This window comes from Oncorhynchus tshawytscha, linkage group LG11 (genome assembly GCF_018296145.1).
Source record: "Oncorhynchus tshawytscha isolate Ot180627B linkage group LG11, Otsh_v2.0, whole genome shotgun sequence".
NCBI lineage: Eukaryota > Metazoa > Chordata > Actinopteri > Salmoniformes > Salmonidae > Oncorhynchus > Oncorhynchus tshawytscha.
In genome coordinates this window covers 52,181,353-52,198,852 of record NC_056439.1, presented here as the reverse complement: position 1 = coordinate 52,198,852, position 17,500 = coordinate 52,181,353, and the positions used below count along the sequence as shown (strand labels likewise).

At 47.1% G+C, this 17,500-nt stretch overlaps 1 protein-coding gene across 1 annotated transcript in view; it reads right to left on the bottom strand.

The window, feature by feature from the left end:
* Positions 1-16,206: 16,206 nt before the first annotated feature.
* slc8a3 (solute carrier family 8 member 3) overlaps positions 16,207-17,500 on the bottom strand; it is a 2,137-nt gene continuing 843 nt past the window's right edge. The window contains exon 1 of the mRNA XM_024407630.1: positions 16,207-17,500. This exon is cut by the window's right edge and continues 843 nt beyond it. Coding sequence (XP_024263398.1) covers positions 16,408-17,500 — 1,093 coding nt within the window. The 3' untranslated portion in view covers positions 16,207-16,407.

Here is a 17,500-nt window from a genome sequence, read left to right as displayed (position 1 = left end):
TATTAACCAGCTCATACTGTCATATTAACCAACTGATATGACTGTCATATTAACCAGCTACTAGATATGACTGTCATATTAACTAGCTGATAGGACTGTCATTTTAACCAGCTGACATGACTGTCATATTAACCAGCTCATACTGTCATATTAACCAGCTGATATGACTGTCATATTAACCAGCTGACAGGATGGAGATATTAACCAGCTGATAGGACTGTCATATTAACCAGCTGATAGGACTGTCATATTAACCAGCTGATAGGACTGTCATATTAACCAGCTGATATGACTGTCATATTAACCAGCTGATAGGACTGTCATATTAACCAGCTGACATGACTGTCATATTAACCAGCTGATATGACTGTCATATTAACCAGCTGATAGGACTGTCATATTAACCAGCTGATAGGACTGTCATATTAACCAGCTGACATGACTGTCATATTAACCAGCTGATAGAACTGTCATATTAACCAGCAGATAGGACTGTCATATTAACCAACTGATAGGACTGTCAAATTAACCAGCTCATACTGTCATATTAACCAGCTTATAAGACTGTCATATTAACCAGCTCATACTGTCAAATTAATCAGCTGATAGGACGGTCATATTAACCAACTGATATGACTGTCATATTAACCAGCTACTAGATATGACTGTCATATTAACTAGCTGATAGGACTGTCATATTAACCAGCTGAAAGGACTGTCATATTAACCAGCTGATAGGACTGTCATATTACCCAACTGATAGGACTGTCAAAAAACATCTGGCTATTAACCAGGTACTAGATATAACTGTCATATTAACCAGCTACTAGATAGGACTGTCATATTAACCAGCTGACATGACTGTCATATTATCCAGCTGATAGGACTGTCATATTAACCAGCTGATAGGACTGTCATATTAACCAGCTGACAGGATGGAGATATTAACCAGCTGAAATGACTGTCATATTAACCAGCTGATAGGACTGTCAAATTAACCAGCTGATAGGACTGTCATATTAACCAGCTGATAGGACTGTCATATTAACCAGCTGATATGAATGTCATATTAACCAGCTGATAGGACTGTCAAATTAACCAGCTGATAGGACTGTCATATTAACCAGCAGATAGGACTGTCAAATTAACCAGCTGATAGGATGGAGATATTAACCAGCTGACAGGATGGAGATATTAACCAGCTGATAGGACTGTCATATTAACCAGCTGACAGGATGGAGATATTAACCAGCTGCTATGACTGTCATATTAACCAGCTGATATGACTGTCAAATTAACCAGCTCATACTGTCATATTAACCAGCTGATATGACTGTCATATTAACCAGCTGATAGGACTGTCATATTAACAAGCTGATAGGACTGTCAAATTAACCAGCTGATAGAACTGTCATATTAACCAGCTGACATGACTGTCATATTAGCCAGATGATAGGGCTATTAACCAGCTCATACTGTCATATTAACCAGCTGATAGGATGGAGATATTAACCAGCTGATAGGACTGTCATTTTAACCAGCTGACATGACTGTCATATTAACTAACTGATAGGACTGTCATTTTAACCAGCTGACATGACTGTCATATTAACCAGCTCATACTGTCATATTAACCAGCTGATATGACTGTCATATTAACCAGCTGATAGGACTGTCATATTAACCAGCTGATAGGACTGTCATATTAACCAGCTGACATGACTGTCATATTAACCAGCTGATAGGACTGTCATTTTAACCAGCTGACATGACTGTCATTTTAACCAGCTGACATGACTGTCATATTAACCAGCTGATAGGACTGTCATTTTAACCAGCTGACATGACTGTCATACTAACCAGCTCATACTGTCATATTAACCAGCTGATATGACTGTCATATTAACCAGCTGATAGGACTGTCATATTAACCAGCTGATAGGACTGTCATATTAACCAGCTGATAGGACTGTCATATTAACCAGCTGACATGACTGTCATATTAACCAGCTGACAGGACTGTCATATTAACCAGCTGATATGACTGTCATATTAACCAGCTGATAGGACTGTCACATTAACCAGCTGATAGGACTGTCATATTAACCAGCTGATAGGACTGTCATATTAACCGGCTGATAGGACTGTCATATTAACCAGCTGACAGGATGGAGATATTAACCAGCTGACAGGACTGTCATATTAACCAGCTGATAGGATTGTCATATTAACTAGCTGATAGGACTGTCATATTAACCAGCTGAAAGGACTGTCATATTAACCAGCTCATACTGTCATATTAACCAACTGATATGACTGTCATATTAACCAGCTACTAGATATGACTGTCATATTAACTAGCTGATAGGACTGTCATTTTAACCAGCTGACATGACTGTCATATTAACCAGCTCATACTGTCATATTAACCAGCTGATATGACTGTCATATTAACCAGCTGACAGGATGGAGATATTAACCAGCTGATAGGACTGTCATATTAACCAGCTGATAGGACTGTCATATTAACCAGCTGATAGGACTGTCATATTAACCAGCTGATAGGACTGTCATATTAACCAGCTGATAGGACTGTCATATTAACCAGCTGATAGGACTGTCATATTAACCAGCTGATAGGACTGTCATATTAACCAGCTGATAGGACTGTCATATCAACCAGCTGATAGGACTGTCATATTAACCAGCTGATAGGACTGTCAAATTAACCAGCTGATAGAACTGTCATATTAACCAGCAGATAGGACTGTCATATTAACCAACTGATAGGACTGTCAAATTAACCAGCTCATACTGTCATATTAACCAGCTTATAAGACTGTCATATTAACCAGCTCATACTGTCAAATTAATCAGCTGATAGGACGGTCATATTAACCAACTGATATGACTGTCATATTAACCAGCTACTAGATATGACTGTCATATTAACTAGCTGATAGGACTGTCATATTAACCAGCTGAAAGGACTGTCATATTAACCAGCTGATAGGACTGTCATATTACCCAACTGATAGGACTGTCAAAAAACATCTGGCTATTAACCAGGTACTAGATATAACTGTCATATTAACCAGCTACTAGATAGGACTGTCATATTAACCAGCTGACATGACTGTCATATTATCCAGCTGATAGGACTGTCATATTAACCAGCTGATAGGACTGTCATATTAACCAGCTGACAGGATGGAGATATTAACCAGCTGACAGGATGGAGATATTAACCAGCTGACAGGACTGTCATATTAACCAGCTGACAGGATGGAGATATTAACCAGCTGACAGGATGGAGATATTAACCAGCTGACAGGACTGTCATATTAACCAGCTGATAGGATTGTCATATTAACCAGCTGACAGGACTGTCATATTAACCAGCTGATATGACTGCCATATTAACCAGCTGACAGGATGGAGATATTAACCAGCTGATAGGACTGTCATATTAACCAGCTGACATGACTGTCATATTAACCAGCTGATAGGACTGTCATTTTAAGCAGCTGACATGACTGTCATTTTAACCAGCTGACATGACTGTCATATTAACCAGCTGATAGGACTGTCATTTTAACCAGCTGACATGACTGTCATACTAACCAGCTCATACTGTCATATTAACCAGCTGATATGACTGTCATATTAACCAGCTGATAGGACTGTCATATTAACCAGCTGATAGGACTGTCATATTAACCAGCTGATATGACTGTCATATTAACCAGCTGATAGGACTGTCATATTAACCAGCTGATAGGACTGTCATATTAACCAGCTGATAGGACTGTCATATTAACCAGCTGATAGGACTGTCATATTAACCAGCTGACATGACTGTCATATTAACTAGCTGATAGGACTGTCATTTTAACCAGCTGACATGACTGTCATATTAACCAGCTCATACTGTCATATTAACCAGCTGATAGGACTGTCATATTAACCAGCTGATGTGACTGTCATATTAACCAGCTGATAGGACTGTCATATTAACCAGCTGATAGGACTGTCATATTAACCAGCTGATAGGACTGTCATATTAACCAGCTGATAGGACTGTCAAATTAACCAGCTGATAGGACTGTCATATTAACCGACATGTTATTTTCCCTTTCTTCTTCATCCCAAAATGTGGGGTGAAGAAACACAGCTGTGTTGCCGAGGAGACCAGACCAGCAGCAGCACATTGAGCAGATCCATAGAACTAGTGCTCAACAACACAGCATCTTCCACGTAATGATCACACACACACCAACATCATAGCACTTTCCTCATAATAGTCTTTCTCTCTGTCACATCCCTGCATCCTTCAGCAGCCTTTTCCTCTCTCTCACACACTCACACACTCACACACTCACACACACACACACACACACACACACACACACACACACACACACACACTCACACACACACACACACACACACACACACACACACACACACACACACACAACACACACACACACACACACACACACACACACACACACACACACACACACACACACAAACACACACACACACACACAAACACACACACACACACACACACACACACACACACACAAATCAACTGCAATCCCGGGAGCACCAGAGCCCCCATGAGGAGCATGCTGATCACTCATCCCCAGCCTCTCCCTCCTCTGGGCTGCCTCTTCCCCCTGCCTGGGCCCCTGGAGGACCCCACCCTCTGAAACCTAACAGCCAACACACATGGACACCAACACACACTCTGGAGACTAACCTCTGGGGGCCAAACTCTGCCAAGCCTAGAAACACCCCTTGGTGGAGAAACACCCCCTGGCTCGATTCTGATTGGTGGGGAAACACCCCCTGGCTGGATTCTGACTGGTGGAGAAACACCCCCTGGCTGGATTCTGACTGGTGGAGAAACACCCCCTGGCTGGATTCTGATTGGTGGAGAAACACCCCCTGGTGGAGAAACACCCCCTGTCTGGATTCTGACTGGTGGAGAAACACCCCTGGCTGGATTCTGACTGGTGGAGAAACACCCCTGGCTGGATTCTGATTGGTGGAGAAACACCCCTGGCTGGATTCTGATTGGTGGAGAAACACCCCTGGCTGGATTCTGACTGGTGGAGAAACACCCCTGGCTGGATTCTGACTGGTGGAGAAACACCCCTGGCTGGATTCTGACTGGTGGAGAAACACCCCCTGGTGGAGAAACACCCCCTGGCTCGATTCTGACTGGTGGAGAAACACCCCCTGGCTGGATTCTGACTGGTGGAGAAACACCCCTGGCTGGATTCTGATTGGTGGAGAAACACCCCCTGGCTGGATTCTGATTGGTGGAGAAACACCCCTGGCTGGATTCTGACTGGTGGAGAAACACCCCTGGCTGGATTCTGACTGGTGGAGAAACACCCCCTGGTGGAGAAACACCCCTGGCTGGATTCTGACTGGTAGAGAAACACCCCCTGGCTGGATTCTGATTGGTGGAGAAACACCCCTGGCTGGATTCTGATTGGTGGAGAAACACCCCCTGGCTGGATTCTGACTGGTGCAACCAACAGATTGGTCAGTAGGTCATCAGACAGATCGGTCAGGAGGTCATCAGACAGATCGGTCAGTAGGTCATCAGACAGATCGGTCAGTAGGTCATCAGACAGATCGGTCAGTAGGTCATCAGACAGATCGGTCAGTAGGTCATCAGACAGATCGGTCAGTAGGTCATCAGACAGATCGGTCAGTAGGTCATCAGACAGATCGGTCAGTAGGTCATCAGACAGATCGGTCAGTAGGCCATCAGACAGATCGGTCAGTAGGTCATCAGACAGACAGATCGGTCAGTAGGTTATCAGACAGGTCGGTCAGTAGGCCATCAGACAGATCGTCAGTAGGTCATCAGACAGATCGGTCAGTAGGTCATCAGACAGATCGGTCACTAGGTCATCAGACAGATCGGTCAGTAGGTTATCAGACAGATCGGTCAGTAGGCCAGTACACTACAGGTACATCTGTCAACATCAAAGTACACTACAGGTACATCTGTCAACTATATAGTACACTACAGGTACATCTGTCAACAATATAGTACACTACAGTTAGAGCTGTCAACAATATAACACACTACAGGTACATCTGTCAACAATATAGTACACTACAGGTACATCTGTCAACAATATAGTACACTACAGGTACATCTGTCAACAATATAGTACACTACAGGTACATCTGTCAACAATATAGTACACTACAGGTACATCTGTCAACAATATAGTACACTACAGTTAGAGCTGTCAACAATATAACACACTACAGGTACATCTGTCAACAATATAGTACACTACAGGTACATCTGTCAACAATATAGTACACTACAGGTACATCTGTCAACAATATAGTACACTACAGGTACATCTGTCAACAATATAGTACACTACAGGTACATCTGTCAACAATATAGTACACTACAGGTACATCTGTCAACAATATAGTACACTACAGGTACATCTGTCAACAATATAGTACACTACAGTTAGAGCTGTCAACAATATAACACACTACAGGTACATCTGTCAACAATATAGTACACTACAGGTACATCTGTCAACAATATAGTACACTACAGGTACATCTGTCAACAATATAGTACACTACAGTTACAACTGTCAACAGTATAGTACACTACAGGTACATCTGTCAACAATATAGTACACTACAGGTACATCTGTCAACAATATAGTACACTACAGGTACATCTGTCAACAATATAGTACACTACAGGTACATCTGTCAACATCAAAGTACACTACAGGTACATCTGTCAACATCAAAGTACACTACAGGGTACATCTGTCAACAATATAGTACACTACAGGTACATCTGTCAACAATATAGTACACTACAGGTACATCTGTCAACAATATAGTACACTACAGTTAAAGCTGTCACAAATATAGTACACTACAGGTACATCTGTCAAAAATATAGTACACTACAGGTACATCTGTCAACAATATAGTACACTACAGTTAGAGCTGTCAACAATATAACACACTACAGGTAAAGCTGTCACCAATATAGTACACTACAGGTACATCTGTCAAAAATATAGTACACTACAGGTACATCTGTCAACAATATAGTACACTACAGTTAGAGCTGTCAACAATATAACACACTACAGGTACATCTGTCAACAATATAGTACACTACAGGTACATCTGTCACCAATATAGTACACTACAGTTAGAGCTGTGTCCATTCTGTTGCAGACTCACCTCATTGCAATAGTCTATATTCTCCAGAAAACAGACAGCCAGAGCGTGCATCAGCATTAGGAAAACAAAAACAGTAGGATTAGCAGAAGAGGTTACCTAAGGACCGTGCGTGATGAGTTGCATGCAACTCACCAGCATGGTCTCATAGACTAGACTTAACATAGTAAAGCTAAATCCGGGACAATCAAATCAGTACGATATGTTCCCTCTCCTCTCCTCTCCTCTCCTCTCCTCTCCTCTCCTCTCCTCTCCTCTCCTCTCCCTCTCCTCTCCTCTCCTCTCCTCTCCTCTCCTCTCCTCTCCTCTCTTCTTCCTCTCCTCTCCTCCTCCTCTCCACTTCCCCTCCTCTCCTCTCCCCCTCTGCTCCTCTCCTCTCCCCCTCTGCTCCTCTCTTCTTCCCCTCCTCTCCCCCTCCTCTCTTCACCCCCTCTGCTCTCCTCTCCTCTCCCCCTCCTCTCCTCTCTTCTTCCTCTCCTCTCCTCTCATCTTCCCCTCCTCTCCCCCTCCTCTCTTCTCCCCCTCTGCTCTCCTCTCCTCTTCCTCTTCCCCTCCTCTCCTCTCTGCTCCTCCGTGACCTGTGTGGGTTAACACTTCCACTCTCAAAAATAACACGGTCTGTGTATGGGGTAGAATGGCAAAGCAACTCCAGCCACTTTAATAATGGGAATTGATGGGAAATGATGTAAATATATCACTAGCCACTTTAAACAATGCTACCTTATATAATGTTTACATACCCTACATTATTCATCTCATATGCATACGTATATACTGTACTCTATATCATCGACTGCATCCTTATGTAATACATGTATCACTAGCCACTTTAACTATGCCACTTTGTTTTCATACTCATCTCATATGTATATACTGTACTCGATATCAGCTACTGTATCTTGCCTATGCTGCTCTGTACCATCACTCATTCATATATCCTTATGTACATATTCTTTATCCCCTTACACCGTGTATAAGACAGTAGTTTTGGAATTGTTAGTTAGATTACTTGTTGGTTATTACTGCATTGTCGGAACTAGAAGCACAAGCATTTCGCTACACTCGCATTAACATCTGCTAACCATGTGTATGTGACAAATAACATTTGATTTGATTTGATTTGATTTGACGCGCATAGTGGAAGTGTGAACCCACGCGGGTTAGACGATGTCTGCAATGCAAAAACAACTGAAGCTACTGTATATCTATGTTCACACAATTCTGGTACCTTTCACAAAATGTCATTCGGGGTTGGGGGGGTCCCAGTTGCATGATTCCTGAAACCAGGAGGGAATAAGCAGGAAATCTGGGACCCCCAAAATTGACATTTGGGGGGTCCCAGATTTTTTGGAAAACCTGGGAATTTTGCCACCCTACACACAGGTCAAAGGGTGTCTGTATAAACAACTATAATACTACTGGTAGTATGAACAATACAAGGGCACCCCCCAAAAAAAAAAAATAATAATCAGGATTCTCATTATTCTAAATAAAGGCGGAGAGTCTCAGAGTGTTTCGTGGTGATGTATCAAAGCTTTCAAATTACAATATAGAAACAAAATGGTAATGAATGGAGAACACCCTCCACAAACACACCCTCTGCAAACATACCATCCACAAACACACCCTCTACAAACACACCCTCTGCAAACACACCCTCTGCAAACACACCCTCTACAAACACACCCTCCACAAACACACCATCCGCAAACACACCATCCGCAAACACACCATCCGCAAACACACCCTCCGCAAACACACCCTCTACAAACACACCATCCGCAAACACACCCTCTGCAAACACACCCTCTACAAACACACCCTCTACAAACACACCCTCTACAAACACACCCTCTACAAACACACCCTCTACAAACACACCCCCTCTACAAACACACCCCTCTACAAACACACCATCCACAAACACACCCTCTGCAAGCACACCCTCTACAAACACACCCCTCTACAAACACACCCCTCTACAAACACACCCCCTCTACAAACACACCCCCTCTGCAAACACACCCTCTACAAACACACCATCCACAAACACACCCTCTACAAACACACCCTCTGCAAACACACCCTCTGCAAACACACCCTCTACAAACACACCCTCCACAAACACACCATCCGCAAACACACCATCCGCAAACACACCATCCGCAAACACACCATCCGCAAACACACCCTCTGCAAACACACCCTCTACAAACACACCATCCGCAAACACACCCTCTGCAAACACACCCTCTACAAACACACCCTCTACAAACACACCCTCTACAAACACACCCTCTACAAACACACCCTCTACAAACACACCCTCTACAAACACACCCCCTCTACAAACACACCCCCTCTACAAACACACCATCCACAAACACACCCTCTGCAAGCACACCCTCTACAAACACACCCCTCTACAAACACACCCCCTCTACAAACACACCCCTCTGCAAACACACCCTCTACAAACACACCCTCCACAAACACACCATCCACAAACACACCCTCCACAAACATACCATCCACAAACACACCCTCCACAAACATACCATCCACAAACACACCCTCTGCAAACACACCCTCTACAAACACACCCTCTGCAAACACACCATCCACAAACACACCCTCTGCAAACACACCCCTTCTACAAACACACCCCTTCTACAAACACACCCCCTCTACAAACACACCCCCTCTACAAACACACCCCTCTACAAACACACCCCTCTGCAAACACACCCTCTACAAACACACCATCCACAAACACACCCTCTACAAACACACCCTCTGCAAACACACCCTCTGCAAACACACCCTCTACAAACACACCCTCCACAAACACACCATCCGCAAACACACCATCCGCAAACACACCATCCGCAAACACACCATCCGCAAACACACCCTCTGCAAACACACCCTCTACAAACACACCATCCGCAAACACACCCTCTGCAAACACACCCTCTACAAACACACCCTCTACAAACACACCCTCTACAAACACACCCTCTACAAACACACCCTCTACAAACACACCCTCTACAAACACACCCCCTCTACAAACACACCCCCTCTACAAACACACCATCCACAAACACACCCTCTGCAAGCACACCCTCTACAAACACACCCCCTCTACAAACACACCCCTCTACAAACACACCCCTCTGCAAACACACCCTCTACAAACACACCCTCCACAAACACACCATCCACAAACACACCCTCCACAAACATACCATCCACAAACACACCCTCCACAAACATACCATCCACAAACACACCCTCTGCAAACACACCCTCTACAAACACACCCTCTGCAAACACACCATCCACAAACACACCCTCTGCAAACACACCCCTTCTACAAACACACCCCTTCTACAAACACACCCCTTCTACAAACACACCCCTTCTACAAACACACCCCTCTACAAACACACCCCTCTACAAACACACCCTCTACAAACACACCCCCTCTACAAACACACAATCCACAAACACACCATCCACAAACACACCCCCTCTACAAACACACACCCTCTACAAACACACCATCCACAAACACACCCCTCTACAAACACACCCCCTCTAAAAACACCCCCTCTACAAACACACCCTTCTACAAACACACCCCTTCTCCAAACACACCCCTTCTACAAACACACCCCCTCTACAAACACACCCCTCTGCAAACACACCCTCTACAAACACACCATCTACAAACACACCATCCACAAACACACCATCCACAAACACACCATCCACAAACACACCATCCACAAACACACCCCTCTACAAACACACCCCTCTACAAACACACCCCCTCTACAAACACACCCCTTCTACAAACACACCCCTTCTACAAACACACCCCTTCTACAAACACACCCCCTCTACAAACACACCATCCACAAACACACCCCTCTACAAACACACTCCTTCTACAAATACACCCCTCTACAAACACACCCCTGTACAAACACACCCCCTCTACAAACACACCCCCTCTACAAACACACCCCCTCTACAAACACACCCCTTCTACAAACACACCCCTTCTACAAACACACCCCCTCTACAAACACACCATCCACAAACACACCCCTCTACAAACACACTCCTTCTACAAATACACCCCTCTACAAACACACCCCCTGTACAAACACACCCCCTCTACAAGCACACCCCTCTACAAACACACCCTCCACAAACACACCCTCTACAAACACACCCCTTCTACAAGCACACCCTCTACAAACACACCCCTTCTACAAACACACCCCTTCTACAAACACACCCCTTCTACAAATACACCCCTCTACAAACACACCCCCTCTACAAACACACCCCTCTACAAACACACCCTCTACAAGCACACCCCTTCTACAAACACACCCCTCTGCAAACACACCCTATACAAACACACCCCTCTACAAACACACCCCCTCTACAAACACACCCTCTACAAACACACCCCTCTACAAACACACCCCCTCTACAAACACACCCTCTACAAGCACACCCCTCTACAAACACACCCTCCACAAACACACCAAACACACCCCTCTACAAGCACACCCCTCTACAAGCACACCCCTCTACAAACACACCCCTCTACAAACACACCCCTTCTACAAACACACCCCTTCTACAAACACACCCCTTCTACAAACACACCCCCTCTACAAACACACCATCCACAAACACACCCTCTACAAACACACCCCTCTACAAACACACCCTCTACAAGCACACCCCTCTACAAACACACCATCCACAAACACACCCTCTACAAACACACCCTCTACAAGCACACCCCTCTACAAACACACCATCCACAAACACACCCTCTACAAGCACACCCCTCTACAAACACACCATCCACAAACACACCCTCTACAAACACACCCTCTACAAGCACACCCCTCTACAAACACACCCTCTACAAACACACCCTCTACAAGCACACCCCTCTACAAGCACACCCCTTCTACAAACACACCATCCACAAACACACCCTCTACAAACACACCCTCTACAAGCACACCCCTCTACAAGCACACCCTCTACAAACACACCCTCTACAAACACACCCTCTACAAGCACACCCCTCTACAAGCACACCATCCACAAACACACCATCCACAAACACACCCTCTACAAGCACACCCCTCTACAAGCACACCCTCTACAAACACACCCTCTACAAGCACACCCCTCTACAAGCACACCCCTTCTACAAACACACCATCCACAAACACACCCTCTACAAACACACCCTCTACAAGCACACCCCTCTACAAGCACACCCCTTCTACAAACACACCATCCACAAACACACCCCTCTACAAACACACCATCCACAAACATACGAAACATCATTCTGAATTCATGATATTTCAAGTTATTTCAGTTAAGGAGCCGTACCTGATTAAAAACAGGCAAATAAACATAGTAACACACATTCGTGACCTATCCTGTCGGCAGTCATCCTGGCATCTTGCCCTACAGGCAAATACATTCCAAATATACATATACATCATTCATTACCATAACTAAAATGGCTGAACCCAACCCCATTAACCAACCGACCAATCCCACCCCATTAACCATCTGACCAAAACCACCCCAACAACCAACCGACCAATCCCACCCCATTAACCATCTGACCAATCCCACCCCAACAACCATCCGAACCAATCCTACCCCATCAACCATCTGACCAATCCCACCCCAACAACCATCTGACCAAAACCACCCCATCAACCATCTGACCAATCCCACCCCAACAACCATCTGACCAATCCCACCCCAACAACCATCTGACCAATCCCACCCCAACAACCATCTGACCAATCCCACCCCAACAACCATCTGACCAATCCCACCCCAACAACCATCTGACCAATCCCACCCCAACAACCATCTGACCAATCCCACCCCAACAACCATCTGACCAATCCCACCCCAACAACCATCTGACCAATCCCACCCCAACAACCATCTGACCAATCCCACCCCAACAACCATCTGACCAATCCCACCCCAACAACCATCTGACCAATCCCACCCCATCAACCATCTGACCAATCCCACCCCATCAACCATCTGCCCAATCCCACCCCAACAACCATCTGACCAATCCTACCCCAACAACCATCTGACCAATCCTACCCCATCAACCATCCGAACAAATCCCACCCCAACAACCATCCGAACAAATCCTACCCCATCAACCATCTGACCAAAACCACCCCATCAACCATCCGACCAATCCCACCCCATCAACCAACCGACCAATCCCACCCCATCAACCAACCGACCAATCCCACCCCATTAACCATCCGACCAATCCCACCCCAACAACCATCCGAACAAATCCTACCCCATCAACCATCTGACCAAAACCACCCCATCAACCATCCGACCAATCCCACCCCATCAACCAACCGACCAATCCCACCCCATTAACCATCCGACCAATCCCACCCCATCAACCATCCGACCAATCCCACCCCAACAACCATCCAAACCAATCCTACCCTATCAACCATCTGCCCAATCCCACCCCATCAACCAACCGACCAATCCCACCCCATCAACCATCTGACCAAATCCACCCCATCAACCATACGACCAATACCACCCCAACAACCATCTGACCAAATCCACCCCATCAACCATCTGACCAAATCCACCCCATCAACCATCTGACCAAATCCACCCCATCAACCATCTGACCAAATCCTACCCCATCAACCATCCGACCAATCCCACCCCATCAACCAACCGACCAATCCCACCCCAACCACCATCCGACCAATCCCACCCCAACCACCATCCAAACCAATCCCACCCCATCAACCATCTGACCAAATCCACCCCATCAACTATCTGACCAAATCCACCCCATCAACCAACCGACCAAATCCACCCCATCAACCAACTGACCAATCCCACCCCATCAACCAACCGACCAATCCCACCCCATCAACCAACCGACCAAATCCACCCCATCAACCAACCGACCAATCCCACCCAATCAACCAACCGACCAATCCCACCGACCAATCCCACCCCATCAACCAACCGACCAATCCCACCCCATCAACCAACCGACCAATCCCACCTCATCAACCAACCGACCAATCCCACTCCATCAACCATCTGACCAAATCCACCCCATCAACCAACCGACCAATCCCACCCCATCAACCAACCGACCAATCACACCCCATCAACCAACCGACCAAATCCACCCCATCAACCAACCGACCAAATCCACCCCATCAACCAACCGACCAATCCCACCCAATCAACCAACCGACCAATCCCACCGACCAATCCAACCCCATCAACCAACCGACCAATCCCACCTCATCAACCAACCGACCAATCCCACCCCATCAACCATCTGACCAAATCCACCCCATCAACCAACCGACCAATCCCACCCCATTAACCATCCGACCAATCCCACCCCAACAACCATCCAAACCAATCCTACCCCATCAACCATCTGACCAAATCCACCCCATCAACCATCTGACCAAATCCACCCCATCAACCAACCGACCAAATCCACCCCATCAGCCAACCAACCAATCCACCCCATCAACCAACCGACCAAATCCACCCCATCAACCAACCGACCAAATCCACCCCATCAACCAACCGACCAAATCCACCCCATCAACCAACTGACCAATCCCACCCCATCAACCAACCGACCAAATCCACCCCATCAACCAACTGACCAATCCCACCCCATCAACCAACCGACCAATCCCACCGACCAATCCCACCCCATCAACCAACCGACCAATCCCACCCCATTAACCAACCGACCAATCCCACCCCATCAACCAACCGACCAATCCCACCTCATCAACCAACCGACCAATCCCACACCATCAACCATCTGACCAAATCCACCCCATCAACCAACCGACCAATCCCACCCCATTAACCATCCGACCAATCCCACCCCAACAACCATCCAAACCAATCCTACCCCATCAACCATCTGACCAAATCCACCCCATCAACCATCTGACCAAATCCACCCCATCAACCAACCGACCAAATCCACCCCATCAACCAACCGACCAATCCACCCCATCAACCAACCGACCAAATCCACCCCATCAACCAACCGACCAAATCCACCCCATCAACCAACCGACCAAATCCACCCCATCAACCAACCGACCAATCCCACCCCATCAACCAACCGACCAATCCCACCGACCAATCCCACCCCATCAACCAACCGACCAATCCCACCCCATCAACCAACCGACCAATCCCACCCCATCAACCAACCGACCAATCCCACCCCATCTGACCAATCCCATCCCATCAACCAACCGACCAATCCCACCCCCATCAACCAACCGACCAATCCCACCCCCATCAACCATCCGACCAATCCCACCCCATCAACCATCTGACCAATCCCACCCCATCAACCAACCGACCAATCCCACCCCCATCAACCAACCGACCAATCCCACCCCCATCAACCAACCGACCAATCCCAACCCCATCAACCATCCGACCAATCCCAACCCCATCAACCATCCGACCAATCCCACCCCATCAACCATCTGACCAATCCTACCCCATCAACCAACCGACCAATCCCACCCCATCAACCAACCGACCAATCCTACCCCATCAACCAACCGACCAATCCCCTCCCATCAACCAACCGACCAAATCCACCCCATCAACCAACCGACCAAATCCACCCCATCAACCAACCGACCAAATCCACCCCATCAACCAACCGACCAATCCCACCCCATCAACCATCCGACCGATCCCACCCCTTTTGTAAAGAAAGTACTGATCTTAGCAGTTCATGTCAGGCAACTAAACGTAAAACAAAAGTACACAGCATATACACATTCATCACCACTGCTAAAATGGCCGACCTTGTCCCACCAACCACCTTTCCCCCACCAATAAATCCTTTTTCTGCCAAAATCATTTAAATGTAAAGAATACACAGCAGATCAACCCCCACATAATGTTGTCTCCGGGCTGGACAACAATCGATGGTTGGACAATCAATCAATCAGTCTATAAATCAATCAAACTAAAATATAGTAGATGGTCTTACCAGGTCTCATCGTTCCTGAACTCCAGTTCTCCGTAGGTGTCCTCAAAGTCCTCCCCTCCTCCCTTGGCGATCCCCTCCATGGTACGATAGGGGACGATGACTGTCCCCCTCGCCCCCGAAGTCCTCAGCACCTTCACCTCCATTACGCCCACGCTCTCACTCACGTGACACGTGTCGGTCTCGAAGGTGAATATCCCGGCGTGGTCGTCGTCCAGGATGGTAACAGTGGCGATGGCAGGGAACCCCAGCAGGGCCTTGGGGTATGGGAGAGAGTTGGGGGACAGTAGTGTCTCATCCTCGTCTGACTCCAGGACACGCACATTGCTGAGACGCACAAAGAAGTGCTCGTCCTCCTCAAAGATGTCATCGTCGATGATGCCGATGCTGATCTCCTTGACGAACTCGCCGGGCTTGAACACCACCGTGCCCTCTGTGAACTCGTAGTCGGCGCCGGCGTTGGCTGAGCCGTCCTCTGTCTTGTAGTCAACATAGATGGTCTTGGCCATATCGCCGCCCTTCCTGGAGATGGCCAGCAGGGCGGCGCCACAGTTCTCCAGGCACTGGTACACGGCGGGTTCGAAGGCAATCCGTGACACGTACTCCTCGACTTCCTCCCCTACCACACACACTTCCTGTACGCTGGCGCTCCTCTTGGTCTGCTCCGCCACGTGCTTCTTCAGGATGTTCCCGGCGCCTGTCATCATGCGTGTGGCCTGGATGCGGTAGAAGGCTCGGCTCTTCTGCTGGTGGGACAAGGCGTAGTAGTTAGCCATCTCTACCAGCTGGTCCATCTCCTTCTCTGGGTGTTTCTGCTTCAGGTCCTTCAGGATCCGGATCATATCCCGCCGAGACTCGTCCACTTCTTTCCCCTCGATCAGGCTGATGAGGTTATGGGCGATGCCTCCGTCGTGGGCGAAGTGTGAGTTGACCATCTTGCCGCCGCCGTCCATCATCTCGATGCCCTTGGAGCGCTCGTGCTCGGTCTCGATGATGACGCCACGGTGGTTGTCGGCGCGGTACTTCTTGTGCATGAACTTGTAGAAGAGGAGTCGTCGGTCGGCTAGCCAGGCCAGGATGACACAGATGGGG